We start from the raw sequence: 14,108 nt of genomic DNA on the forward strand, positions 1-14,108 counted from the left end.
TGTAGAGTCTAAGCTCTTATGGGCAGGGTCCTCTCTCCTGTAGTGTGTAAGCTCTTATGGGCAGTGTCCTCTCTCCTGTAGAGTGTAAGCTCTTATGGGCAGGGTCCTCTCTCCTGTAGAGTGCAAGATCTTATGGACAGGGTTCTCTCTCCTGTAGAGTGTAAAGCACTTATGGACAGGGTCCTCTCCTATAGAGTGTAAGCTCTTGTGGGCAGGGTTCTCTCTCCTGTAGAGTGTAAGCTCTTATGGACAGGGTCCTCTCCTATAGAGTGTAAGCTCTTATGGGCAGGGTCCTCTCTCCTGTAGAGTGTAATCTCTTCTGGGCAGGGTCTTCTCTTCTGTAGAGTGTAAGTTCTTATGCACAATGTCCTCTCTCCTGTAGACTGTAATCTCTTATGGGCAGGGTCCTCTCACCTGTAAAGTGTAATCTCTTATGGGCAGGGTCTTCTCTTCTGTAGAGTGTAAGCTCTTATGGGCAGGGTCCTCTCTCCTGTACAGTGTAAGCTCTTATGGGCAGGGTCCTCTCTCCTGTACAGTGTAAGCTCTTATAGACAGGGTCCTCTCCTGTACAGTGTAAGCTATTATGGTCAGGTTCCTGTCTCCTGTAGAGTGTAAGATCTTATGGACAGGGTCCTCTCTCCTGTACAGTGTAAGCTTTTATGGGCAGGGTCCTCTCTCCTGTAGGGTGTAAGGTCTTATGTACAGGGTCCTCTCTCCTGTAGAGTGTAAGCTCTTATGTACAGGGTCTTCTCTCCTGTAGAGTGTAAGCTCTTATGGGCAGGGTCCTCTCTCCTGTATAGTGTAAGCTCTTATAGGCAGGGTCCTCTCTCCTGTAGGGTGTAATCTCTTAGGTACAGGGTCCTCTCTCCTGTAGGGTGTAATCTCTTAGGTACAGGGTCCTCTCTCCTGTAGGGTGTAATCTCTTATGGGCAGGGTCCTCTCTCCTGTAGGGTGTAATCTCTTAGGTACAGGGTCCTCTCTCCTGTAGAGTGTAAGCTCTTATGTACAGGGTCCTCTCTCCTGTAGAGTGTAAGCTCTTATGTACAGGGTCCTCTATCCTGTAGAGTGTAAGCTCTTATGGGCCTGTAATTTACCCTTCCAGTTAACCACCATTAGCCCTATGTACAGATCACCATATGTTAACCCTTTAAGATAACAATATATATTCATATAAAAAAAAATGTGAAAAACTATTTCTCACCTAGTTCTCCTCTGTCGCCTTTCTCGCCCTTTTCTCCTCTTTGCCCACGATCACCTAAACAAAACACAAATAAATATAAATATAATGTTCATGGTTAAAGCTGTGACGCAAACACTTTATACACACACAGTGCCAGCAGAGCGCCAGCTTAGCTCCCCCTAGTGGTGCTTGCAGGCAAAACATAATTTTATCATTTAAATTGAAATAGTTATTAAAATGTTTATTAGTTTTTTTTATTACAAAATATAGATTTTTTTTTCTTTTTATAATTAATTTTATTAACTAATTGTGGCCCTCCGGGAGGCGTGCATACAAGATGTGATCTGCATTTGCAAAACGGGTCTCCGGCTGCTATTAATATACAGAATATAAATACATTTATCAATAGAAAATGTTAGACCTAGACATGACATAAAGATTAAATTCGGAGATTCACTTTAACCATTGTTCTTATTTGGTATATGACAACTTTCTGCCCTAGTCCCGGTATCACACATAACAACTGTTCTGCATGGCCCCGTAATACGTCTGCTTCTAAATATTTTTCAATGTATATGCACCCCACCATTTACGTGCAGTGTTTCCCAACCAGTGTGCCTCCAGCTGTTGCAAAACTATAACTCCCAGCATGTCGGGACAGCCTTCGGCTGTCCCGACATGCTGGGAGTTGTAGTTTTGCAACAGCTGGAGGCACACTGGTTGGGAAATATTGTTTTAGGTCTTCGTATGTATAAAAATATGGAATATTTCCTGTTTAACCTTCTGATGTCAATCAATGCTGCAAGTCACTACTACCCCCCCAGAGGCCCGGGCCTAGAACACCCATCCCTCGCCATGTATACAGCTACCACTAATGTTTCTAATGTGTACGGCTGTGAGCAAATACGGTAACATGGTCTCAGAGCCAGTGAGAAGGATGGGGTTACATAACACAGAGAGTGTTGGGATATTTATGGGGAGCAGGGACTCCTCTGGAATGTGTAATGTCTCACAGGGGACCCGGCTCCGCTTCCTCCGCCGCGGGGGCCGAAGGCCATTTGTCTCAGATCTGCACTTGTTCTGAATAGTCAGGAATAATAAAACTTGATTAACTAGGAACATGCAGGGGAACCATTTGTAAGGACGGTGCTGGATTACCGGGAAAGGTTCCTACTAATGTATAATATGAACCTGAACCGATAGGAAGGATGAGGGGTCATTACAGTTCAGATCCATCTTTCAATCCTAAATAGTAGTGTTGCTCGCGAATATTCGCAAAGGAGCGAAGTTCACTCCGTGCACCAGATTTCTGGGGAGCCGCAGCCGAGATCGCGGGGGTCCCCATCGGCGGGACCCCCGCGATCTCCCTGCTGCACCTGACGTTTGTTTAGAGTGTCGGGTGCAACGCCGGAGGCTCATGACATCGCGGGTGCGCCCCGCTCGTGATGTCACGGCCACGCCCCCTCATTGCATGTCTATGTGAGGGGGCGTGACGCAGTCACTCCTCCTCCCATAGACTTGCATTGAGGGGTTTGGCCGTGACGTCACGAGTGGGGCGTGACAGTGACGTCACGAGCCTCCGCCCCGCATGGCCGTCATCCGGCATGTTGCGAAGTTCGCTCCGTGCACCAGATGTCTGGGATGCCGCAGAAATCGCGGGGATCCCCGCGATCAGACATCTTATCCCCTAGCGCACTTATAATAGTGCAAGTCTCAGTGTGTGTCTTATACAGTGCATCTGTGGTGTCCCGGTACCATATTGCATACCATACATAGTGTGGTGGTCCTCAAAGTCAGAGTAACTACGCTCAGGTAGGGTCCCCAGGTGGGGCAGCCCCTAGTCACCTCTTCTCTACTCTAATTCTACAGTCTTAATATATGTATATATTTAGTAATAATGTATATTTAATATAATGTATAGTACTTACCTTGTTTAGCGTCGCAGGACCTTCGGTCATGTGACCATGTTAATATCCTCTTTGGTATTTTGGAGGACCTTTGGAGGTCCTTGTGTCAAATGTTACCCATAATCCTTTGTAATGGTGATTGACACAAGTATTGGACCAATTAGCACTAGTCCAGCTCCTGCCCATATAAGGGAGCTGTGGCCAATTATCGCTCTCTTGGGTTGCTGCTCTCGTGGATGCCGGACTAGCAGGACGGATCTACGCAACTTGCAAAGATACGCTAGGCCTGAAAACCTACCGGCCTCAGCGGAACTTAAACCGTGAGTTCTAAACTACTCCCCGCTAAAGCTAGCGTGACTACTGGACCGCAACTAACTCCCCTAAATCCAGTGGAACAGAGCATATTATCCTAAAGACTCTAAATTGCTAAAGTCCCAACCTTTGTCAATCTCCAAAGAAATCTTGCATGTATAGAGGCTGTTCCGGTTATGAAAACTCAGAAAACTCAGAAAACTCTCCGGTTGTGGACATTGCATTATTATCTACCTCCCTATAGCTCTTGGGAAGGGTGGCGGTAGGACAAGCATTACTGAGGAGCCCCCACCCTGGCTTCACGAATTGCAAGGGTTAACAAGCACCCTTTAGTCACCACACAGCTGCACTCCCCATACCCTACTTTCCCCAGTCTATCACACATCTGTACAAGGCAGCTCTCTCTTTCTACCTCTCGCCCTTTTTCTTCAGGACATATGGTCCTTGAGACATCTCCATGCTTTCACGTTTTACTTAGAGGATTACGCCAAGTGAGAGCACAGCGGGGGCAGGTACTATACGTAGATGAAGAGTCTAGTCTGGGATCACTCCACTCTCGGTGTCCTCTCCAGAACATATGGTAGCCACAGCATAACTACCACGAGCCGGAGCAATCTCATGGAGCTCCATAAAACGCTCTTCATTAAATATTCCAGAAGAACCCATCAGCTGTTTTATGTCTTGCTCTATATTGTTTAAGCTGAAATAACAAAAAAATAAAATAAAATTGTAATAAAAACCTACAGGAAATTCTTGAACTCGAAGACTCTAGGAAAGAATTGTTCTCCAGAGTCCTTCTCAGCTGTGTCGGATACAACAAGATGCACCGAGGCCCGGAGACCTGATGAGAAGCAGATGAGCGGTGGCTTTGGGTTATTAGACGCTACACGTTATAATAAGTGCGGGCGGCACATGAAGGGCCACAATAAAGCGCATAATGAACAATATAAAGATCAAACAAGATGGTCACTTCTACTGCGTTAGATGGATGGAGCTTATCATGAAACGTTCTTATGGCTGTATTCCAAAGAGCCTAACAGAGAAGTACAATCATGTAGAATCATGATCATTTTTATGTAAAGTAAGTCATTTTTTGTTAAAGGGGTACTCCAATGGAAAACATTATTATTATTAATTTTTTTGAATCACCTGGTGCCAGAAAGTTAAAACAGATTTGTAAATTTCTTAATTTAATAAATCTTAATCGTTCCAGCACTTTAGCTCCTGCAAGAGCCAAAGGAAGTTATTTTCTTTTTGAATTTCCTTTCTGTCTCACCACAGTGCTCTCTGCTGACACCTCTGTCCATGTCAGGAACTGTCCAGAGCAGGAGAGGTTTGCTATAGGGATTTTCTCCTACTCTGGACAATTCCTGGAATGGACAGAGGTGTCACTGTGGTCAGGCAGAAAGGAAATTCAAAAAGAAAAGAACTTCCTGTGGATCATGCAGCAGCTGATAAGTACTGGAAGGATTAAGATCTATATAGAAGTAATTTACAAATCTGTTTAACTTTCTGGCACCAGTTGATTTAAAAAAAAAAATAATATTTTCCAATGGAGTACCCCTTTAATATTGAATCTCCTATTGCCATTGGTCAATATCGACCCAAAGCTTTAGACGTTTTATGGGATTTTTGTTCACACATAGGTCAATACCCCCTTACCTCCCAGGCCCCATCGTAGTGCCATGTCCAGCTTTTACCCTAGTAGACCTTCTGTCTGAAAAGAATTTGTCCTGAAGCTCCAGCTCCATTTATCTAACTTTGTTATTGAACATGAATGAGGCCTGGTGAGGTAGTGGGAATTATTATTATTATTTTTTTTATGTGCCTCAGTTTTGGCGTTATGGTCGGAACTCACAGAATAACTAGGAGGGGTTGAAGTCGCTCATGAAACCTGTAGCCTGCTGGGGCACACAGCTCCCTTGTTTCCATATGAGAAGACCATTAGCCATGATAGTTGTGGTGGCCCTATCTCAGAAGGTCCCTTGTCTCCATATGAGAACACCTCCAGTAGCCATGATAGTTGGGGGGGACCTTGTTTCCATATGAGATCATTAGACATGATAGGTGGGTGGGTGGGGGCCTTGTCTCCATATGAGAAGATCATTAGACATGATAGGTGGGGCTGGGGGTGGGGGCTTGTCTCCATATGAGAAGACCAGTAGCCATAATAGTTGGGGTGGTCTTTTCTCAGATTTTCCACTGTTGCCCATAAGATTTAGTTAATGGGGTACTCCGCCACCTGGAAATCTTAAGATTAAGATCTCCCTGCTGCACCCAGCGTTTGTTTAGAGCATCAGGTGCAGCACCGGAGGCTCGTTACGTCATGCCCACGCCCCACTCGTGACGTCACGGCCATGCCCCCTCAGTGCAAGTCTATGGGAGGGGGCATGCCGGCTGTCACACCTCCTCCCATGGACTTGCATTGAGGGGGCGTGACATCACGAGTAGAGATGAGCCAATTCAAATCTGCCCGAATCTGAATTTGTTACGAATTCCTGAAAAATTTGATTCATAATGAATCCGAATATTGCCGTGATTCGATAAAACAATCGCTTCATTAAACTCCATTTAGTGTGGTCCTAGGGATCTAAAATGGCTACACGTGTGAGAACATGGGGCAAGGAATTCTGGAAGGTGTGTAGGATGGATGACCCTGAATCCCATGGTGGCATGCAGCCAGCCAGCCCCTGTGATGTCACAGCCCTATATAATCGGCAGCCATTGCTGTCAGACAGGCATTTGTGGGATTCTTAACACAGACAGTATGTGTTCACAGAGAAAAAAAAGCTTTACAGCAGCGAATTGATTCTCAAGCCAAAAAAAAACAGCAGACAGGCAGGGACAGGAAAGAGAGAGAGAGAGAGAGAGAGAGAGAGAGAGAGAGAGAGAGAGAGAGAGAGAGAGAGAGAGAGAGAGAGAGAGAAAGAGAGAGAGAGAGAGAGAGAGAGAAGAGAGAGAAGAGAGAGAGAGAGAGAGAGAGAGAAGAGAGAGAGAGAGAGAGAGAGAGAGAAGAGAGAGAGAGAGAGAGAGAGAGAGAGAGAGAGAGAGAGAGAGAGAGAGAGAGAGAGAAGAGAAGTGCACTCTTTTTCTGTTTCCTGTACTGGGTGTACTACTCTTGCTAGTCTGTACTGCTGTACTGGGTTGTACTACTCTAAAGCTAATAGGGGATAGTTAATGTGAGCACTTGAAAGACCTAGTCACCTGCTTTTAATGCTAATACAGGTTTAATTGTACCAGGGCGTAACGTCCTCACATAGGTGTAACCTATACGCCGGTGTACATTTTTTCCTGTTAAACTCATAAGGGCCAGTTACTGTTTTAGGCCAGCAATACCTGCACACCTGCTTTTAACGCCTAATTGAGGTGTAACATTACTAGGGCATATTGTCCTCACACAGGTAGTAACCTATAAGTACACTTTGCCGGTTGTTAGCTTTTTTCCTGTTAAACTCATGAGGGCCAGTTACTGTTAAAAGCCAGCAATACCTACACATCTGCTTTTAACTCCTAATTCAGGTGTAAGCATGCTGGGGCGTATTTTCTTCTAATAGGTGTAACATATATGCACTCACCTGGTGTATGAGTATGTCAAGGCAGAGAAGTGCCAGGACATGCACAGAGGAGTGGTAGAGGCCTAAATTTATCAGGCGGCAGGCAGAGGTCACAGCAGACTAGGGGCACGTGGCAGCAGGAGTTGCAAACGAGAGGACTGAGCTCCCGGTATCAGCTAGTAGTCGTGTCTCGACCAGCAACCCATCTGCCGTCATTGATTGGTTAACTTGGTCATTCCATTCCAAGTGACATCTGACACCCCCCAGTCAACAGTCGGTGGGTTTCCTCAGACACAACCCTTAGTTGGCATGGCCCGGAGCAGTCCCTGTCCTCCCATTGCCCTTTGTCCTATGCTGTTCCCCTCTTCTAAAGAAGTATCTTATGCTGTGGGTTCAGCTCCACTATTTACTGAGGACGATCTAATAGAGGACAGTCAGCAGCTACTGCCCAGCCAAAAGGAGGGAGGAGGAGACATGCGCCGCTTGCTCGCTAGGCGGCCAAGTAGTGATGCGGAGAGTGACGTGGGAGGCTGTGCTGCAAGCGTTCAGGCTCCCTGAAGCAGACACTGTTGGGGAACCTGAGGAGGACATCAGTGACGTGCAGTCACTTATTGATGATGAAGAAGCCGATCGCAATTGGGAGCCGGGTGCCAAAGGGGCTTCATCATCATCAGGAGAAGAGGGTTGCAGGTTGCCCATGAGGCAGCCAGCTGAGCCAGCAAGGTGGGTAGCATGGTTGGCAGTCAGCATGGTGGCAGAAGTGTGAAGTCTGGAGCCCAAACGTGCCCTGGGGTAGACCACCTTCCCAGGGGTTCCCGGTATCAGCAGCAGTAGCAGTAAGTCAGTGCGGACTGTTCGGGGGAAAATCACCTACTCGGCGGTTGTGGCAGTTTTTCATCAAGCATCAGGAGGATGTAAACCTGGCCACATGCAAGATGTGTCGATAGAAGGTGAAGCATGGCCAGGGTCCCAATGTTGGCACCAAAGTCCTGCGTCAACATATGCAGCGTCACCATAAAGCGGCCTGGGAGAACTGTGGGGAGCTGTGTGTCAAACCCATCTTCTGTCGCTCCAGATGCTCCTGCTCCTCCCTACTTTTAGTCAGCCATTCCGCCAACAATCCATCGGCTAAGCCATGTCCAGGAGACAACAGTATGCGCCCACTACTCCAACGGCGCAGAAGTTGAATGTGCTCCTGTCCAAGTTGCTGGTGCTGCAGTTCCTCCCTTTTCAAGTGGTGGACTCTGCACTTTTCAGAGAATCGATGGCTTGTGCCGAGCCGAGGTGGAGAGTCCCAAACCGTCATTTCTTTGCGAAGAAGGCAGTACCAGCCCTGCACAATTTTGTGGAAGAGAAGGTGGGCCAGTTCTTGAGCCTGTCGGTGTGTACCAAAGTGCACAGCAGCGCTTACATCTGGAGCTGTAACTACGGTCAGGGACAATACATGTCCTTTACGGCCCAGTGGCGGGACCCCTCACAATCAGACATGTTATAGATGTCTAGGGGCGGAGTACCCTTTAAGGCTATAAGACTATGTAAGGTTTGTTAAAAACTATAGGCTTGCAGTGGGTATGCTATTTAGTAGATATTTCAATGTGCAGTACACCGGCAACGTAGCCTCCAAAGTTGATGTGAATGGGGCTGATGCCACTAGGAAAATCTAACCGCAATGGACAAACCTAACCATTCACTGTTGTAGACCAACAGGGATGTTGTCATATACTTTCTTACTACCATAGATCACCAGGAATATTATCTTTAACTCAGTCACTGCCCCAGACCACCAGGCATGTTACCAAAATTAGCATTTTTGACATATTCACGGTTATTTTCGCTTTGCGTAAATGTGCATGCCTGTCTGCGCATGCGGATAACTATCTACCTATATTATCTATCATCTATCCATCCATCTATCTATCTATCTATCTCCAAATTCTTGGTCTAGTCTTGGTCTATACAGAAGTGATAATGGATCTATGACATTTTTCATTTTGAATATTGTCGTGTCATATTCGCGAATATCGTCACCGTCTACCTAATTTTAGTGATGATATTCGCTAATATGAGGATTCACATATTCGCATATTCTCATATTCGCGAATATTTTGCTCTCAGTCTAATACAGTAAATAGTATAGGACAGTATGAATATTGCAGGTCCATCTTCATCCAAAATCAGTCTGGAAGACATACAGACCTACCCAGTGGCATACATAGAAGAAAAGTGGCCCAAAGAAAATATTGAAATGGGGGTCTGATTTTGCCCCCCAGAACTAAAGGGTCTGGTGTTTATTTCTCCAATCTTTCCATGACCCATTGATCAGTACCCCCCCTCCATTAATTTGCTGACAATTGCAATATTTACAAATAGAAAAAGGGATAGGACCAACCAGGATGGGGCCCATCTCTCCAAGGGCTCCATAGCAACTGCATGGTTTGCCCACTATGGTGCGTTCGCCCTTGGACCTACCACTGACTATTTATTCCATTTTTGGCTCAACCTGAAAGTCCTCCATGTAGCTTAGATAATATAATAATTGGAAACTCTCAGGCACCGTGGGACATTAAAGGGTTAATGCTGCGTCCAATGATTCTGGGATTGGAAGGGGTGAGAATACTCAGATGCTCAATACGTTTTCGGGGCTAAGATAACAAACATGGCTTCGAGGACTCAGCGAAAACATCTTTCCTTACAAAAACAGTTTACGTTCACTATACACAAGACAGACTCGAGGTTTTACATTCACAATAAACCCTAAGTCTGAATAAACAAGAAAGGGAAGAGGGACCCCGGAGACCTGGCGCCCGCCCCCAGTCCTTGTGCCCACTGTGAGTACCCATTGTGCAGGAGACGACATGGCCGCCATCACCGAAGCACAAAAATATACACGGCCTGACCCAGATTCTTCATTTCTAGGGAGGGGGGAGGGAGCCGGACACTTCGCTCCAAACATCTGTAGATCCAGCACAGATCTGGCTCTGAGATCCACCATGACTTTGTATATTTATACAGTATTGTAAATGTGGCGGAGGTGGGGGGGGGGGGGGGAGGGGGGTCAGGTTACAAAATGTTAAGAGTCTAGTGGACTGGAAATTGTCACAAGGAAACTAAACCATTAACTCACAGCCACAATACTGACCATATCTGATATGTTGATGAACAGATGTAGCAGAGCTGATTATGTCATTTAAAGGGGTATTCTGGCTCAGAAAATTGTTTTTAAATAAAACTAATTCCCCAGATATATAACTTACTAAGAAAGTGTTATCACACATTGTACTGGGCTTCAGCGTGCTTTTGTGTAATTTACCCTTGATAGGAAGTTGTGTAGTCTTGTTATTATCAGTGTGGTGTTTTCTCAGCAGCTCCACAGCTCCTCCCTCTCTCCTGACAGGGAGTTGTGTAGTCCTCTCATTGTCAGTTTGGTGTTGCCCTCAGCAGCTCCTGACTCCTCCCCTCACTCCCTAATAGGAAATTGTGTAGTCACTCTCATAGTCAGTGGGGTGTGTGCCTTAGTAGCTCCCGGCCCCTTGCTCTCTCCTGACAGGAATCTGTTGTCGGCCTTTCATTGTCAGGGTGGTGTTGTCTCAGGCAGCTTCCCTACTCCTCCCTTTATCCTGACAGGAAGTTAGGCAGTCATTTTATTGTCAGTGAGGTGTAGCCTCAGCAGCTTCCAACTCCTTCCTCTCTCCTTATGGGATGTTGTGTAGTCCTCATGTTGTCAATATAGTGTTGTCTCAGCAGTTCCCTAGCTCCCACCCCTCTCCTGACAGGAAGTTGTGTAGTCCTCTCATAGTCAGTGTGGTGTTGTCTCCAGCTGCCCCCTCTCGTCTGACAGGAAGTTGTGTAGTCCTCTCATTGTCCGTTTCATCAAAATATCTCCAGCTATTTCGAAGTTAAGGTGGAACACACATACATACATGCATAAAAAAATACACATACACACGTACATACTGTACATACACACATACGCACACAAACATACATACATACACACGTACATACTGTACATAAACATGTACATACATACATACACACGTACATACAGATACACACGTATATACATATATACACGTACATACATACAGACACACGTATATACATACATACACACGTACGTACATACATACAGACACACATACACACGTATATACATACATACATACGTACATACATAAACACACACGTACATACACACATACATACACACGTACATACATACATACATACATACACACGTACATAAACACACACGTACATACACACATATACAAACATACATGCACACATACATACACATATACACACGTACATGCACATATACACACATACGTACACATATACACACATACATACACATATGCACACATACATACACACGTACATACAGATACACACGTATATACATATATACACGTACATACATACAGACACACGTATATACATACATACACACGTATGTACGTACGTACATACATACAGACACACATACACACATACATACATACATACACACGTATATACATACATACATACGTACATACATAAACACACACGTACATACACACATACATACACACGTACGTACATACATACATACATACATACACACGTACATAAACACACACGTACATACACACATATACAAACATACATGCACACATACATACACATATACACACGTACATGCACATATACACACATACGTACACATATACACACATACATACACATATGCACACATACATACACACATACATACACATATACACACGTATATGCACATATACACACATACATACACATATACACACATACATACACATATACACACGTATATGCACATATACACACATACATACACACGTACATATGTTGAGTTTTACAGATGTAGATTGCAACTACAGCATCTAGCACTCAATGCCAAGCAGCAGCTACAAAAGCCAATACAAATACATTAGGATGCAAAAAAGAGCTAAATACCTTGGGCTCATGCATAGAACTGCTCTGATTTGAAGCCACATCTCCAGTGCACAGGGGCAAGACCTTGAATTGACCCCGATACAAAAGTATAATACAGAAATCATATAAAGGTATAACCCCCTCCCCTGCAAATATTTTATATGTCTGATTATTTGTACGACTTTATTAGGATTCCCTGATACAGATCTGCACACGCTGAACTTTTTTTTCTTTTTTTTTTTCGCATTATGCGCTCGAAAGGCCAAAGGAAGCTTCTCTTGGCCGAGCCCCATCTGGCAGTGAAGATTCACCGCGAGGTCCAGGAAGAATAATATTTCTCCAGTAAATAATAATTGTCAATTAATAAGGAATCACTCAGAACACGGACCCTCCGCTCCAATTCCCCCGAATGGATCTCATTAGCCAATATTACCGGAAAAAGTTTTTGCTTTTCGATGTGAATTTTTTTATTTTTTTTTCCCAGGCAGATTATGTAAAGGATCTTCTGCTTTCTGTTATGGGACGAATGGCCGGTGAGAACCTCCGTGGTTTCCAACTTGAAAAACATTGGTGTTTTGCGGTATTGGGAATACGAGCGTCAAGTTCCAAAAAAGTTTGAGGATTAGGAGGGAAAATTTGTGATTGTGGAAAAAAATCTGAGCCGTAATGTGAAGGAGGGGGGGGGGGGGGGGTATGTTTTCTTAATCAGCCACATGATGTCGAAAATCAACATTTTAGTGGGAAATACTTTTTCTTCTCACCCTGGGGGGTTGAGTTGAACTCATGGAAATTCTTGTGGTCGGTGGTTAGACCACTATGTTGATTGTAGATTTATCTTCCCCGCGGGTTGGTACATTGTAGATAACAAATACCTTATTCTCCAACGTGAGATTCACATTTTAGTGGTTTGGGGGTCGGTGAACCTGCGCACACACACGAATGAGTTTACCTAGAAGATGTATTGTCTAATCATGGGGACCCCCAAGCCGTATGAGCGAAGCGGTGAGATTGGATGACACAATGTGGATAGTAATAACCACAGAATTGACTACGGTCATTACTCTTCAACCACATTTCCAAAATACCCAATAACATTTGGGTTATTATCGACATGTGGGAACATTTATGGTGTCGGGTCATCACGGGAGGTCATACCATGTCTTAGAAGCACTTAAAAATGCAGAGAAGCCCCACCTGAAAAGGAAGGTTTAAAGGGGTACTCCGCCCCTAGACATCTAAAGCATAGGGGATAAGATGTCTGATCGCTGGGATCCCACTGCTGGGGACCTTCGCGATCTCGGCTGCAGCACCCCAGACTTCCGGTGCACAGAGTGAATTTCGCTCCGTGCCGGATGACTGGCGATGCGGGGCGGAGGCTCATGACATCATAGCCGTGCCCGGCTTGTGACATTACAGCCCCGCCCCCTCAATGCAAGTCTATGGGGGGGGGGGGGGCGTGAGAGCCCCTCCCAATTTTTTTCTAATCAACAGGTGCCAGAAAGTTCTACAGATTTGTACATTACTTCTATTAAAAAATGTTAATCCTTCCAGTACTTCTGGATCATCTGCTGTATGATCCACAGGAAGTTCTTTTCTTTTTGAATTTCCTTTCTGTCTGACCACAGTGCTCTCTGCTGTCACCTCTGTCCATGTCAGAAACTGTCCAGAGTAGGAGAGGTTTGCTATGGGGATTTGCTCCTGCTCTGTTCCTAAAATGGACAGAAGTGTCAGCAGAGAGCACTGTGGTCAGACAGAAAGGAAATTCAAAAATAAAAGAACTTCCTGGGGAGTATACAGCTGCTGATAAGTACTGGAAGGATTAAGATTTTTTTTAATAGAAGTAATTTACAAATCTGTATAACTTTCTGGCACCAGTTGATTTAAAAAAAAAAGGTTTTCCAGTGGAGTACTCCTTTAAGTTCGAGTCAGCTTTAGGAACAAGTGCCAAGAGAGCCGAGTGAAAGCCTCTGGCAGCTCCGGTCCAAATAAGTCCACCCTGGCGGTAAGCCCTAATGCAGAAACCCTGTGTGTGTGTGAGTCCAGGCCAGTGGCAGCTACCTTCTCTGTCTGAAGACTGTGTTTACCACTTTCTCAAGTCAAGTCTAAGGGCCCGTTCACACGGAGTAATTCAAGAGGAATTTACTCGAGCAATTCCTCTTGAATTCTCCGCTCCAAATTAATGCCCATCTCCTT

At 45.1% G+C, this 14,108-nt stretch overlaps 1 protein-coding gene across 3 annotated transcripts in view; it reads right to left on the reverse strand.

Annotated features, from left to right (window-relative positions):
• The window catches only part of SCARA5 (scavenger receptor class A member 5), a 337,867-nt gene that overhangs the window by 80,736 nt on the left and 243,023 nt on the right, over nucleotides 1-14,108 (reverse strand). For all 3 annotated transcript variants that reach the window (XM_056563754.1, XM_056563755.1, XM_056563756.1), the window contains one exon: nucleotides 1,202-1,255. In XM_056563754.1, the coding sequence (XP_056419729.1) occupies nucleotides 1,202-1,255 (54 nt within the window). The remainder of the gene's footprint in view (nucleotides 1-1,201; nucleotides 1,256-14,108) is intronic.

Source organism: Hyla sarda, chromosome 3 (assembly GCF_029499605.1).
Source record: "Hyla sarda isolate aHylSar1 chromosome 3, aHylSar1.hap1, whole genome shotgun sequence".
NCBI classification, from domain to species: Eukaryota; Metazoa; Chordata; class Amphibia; order Anura; family Hylidae; genus Hyla; species Hyla sarda.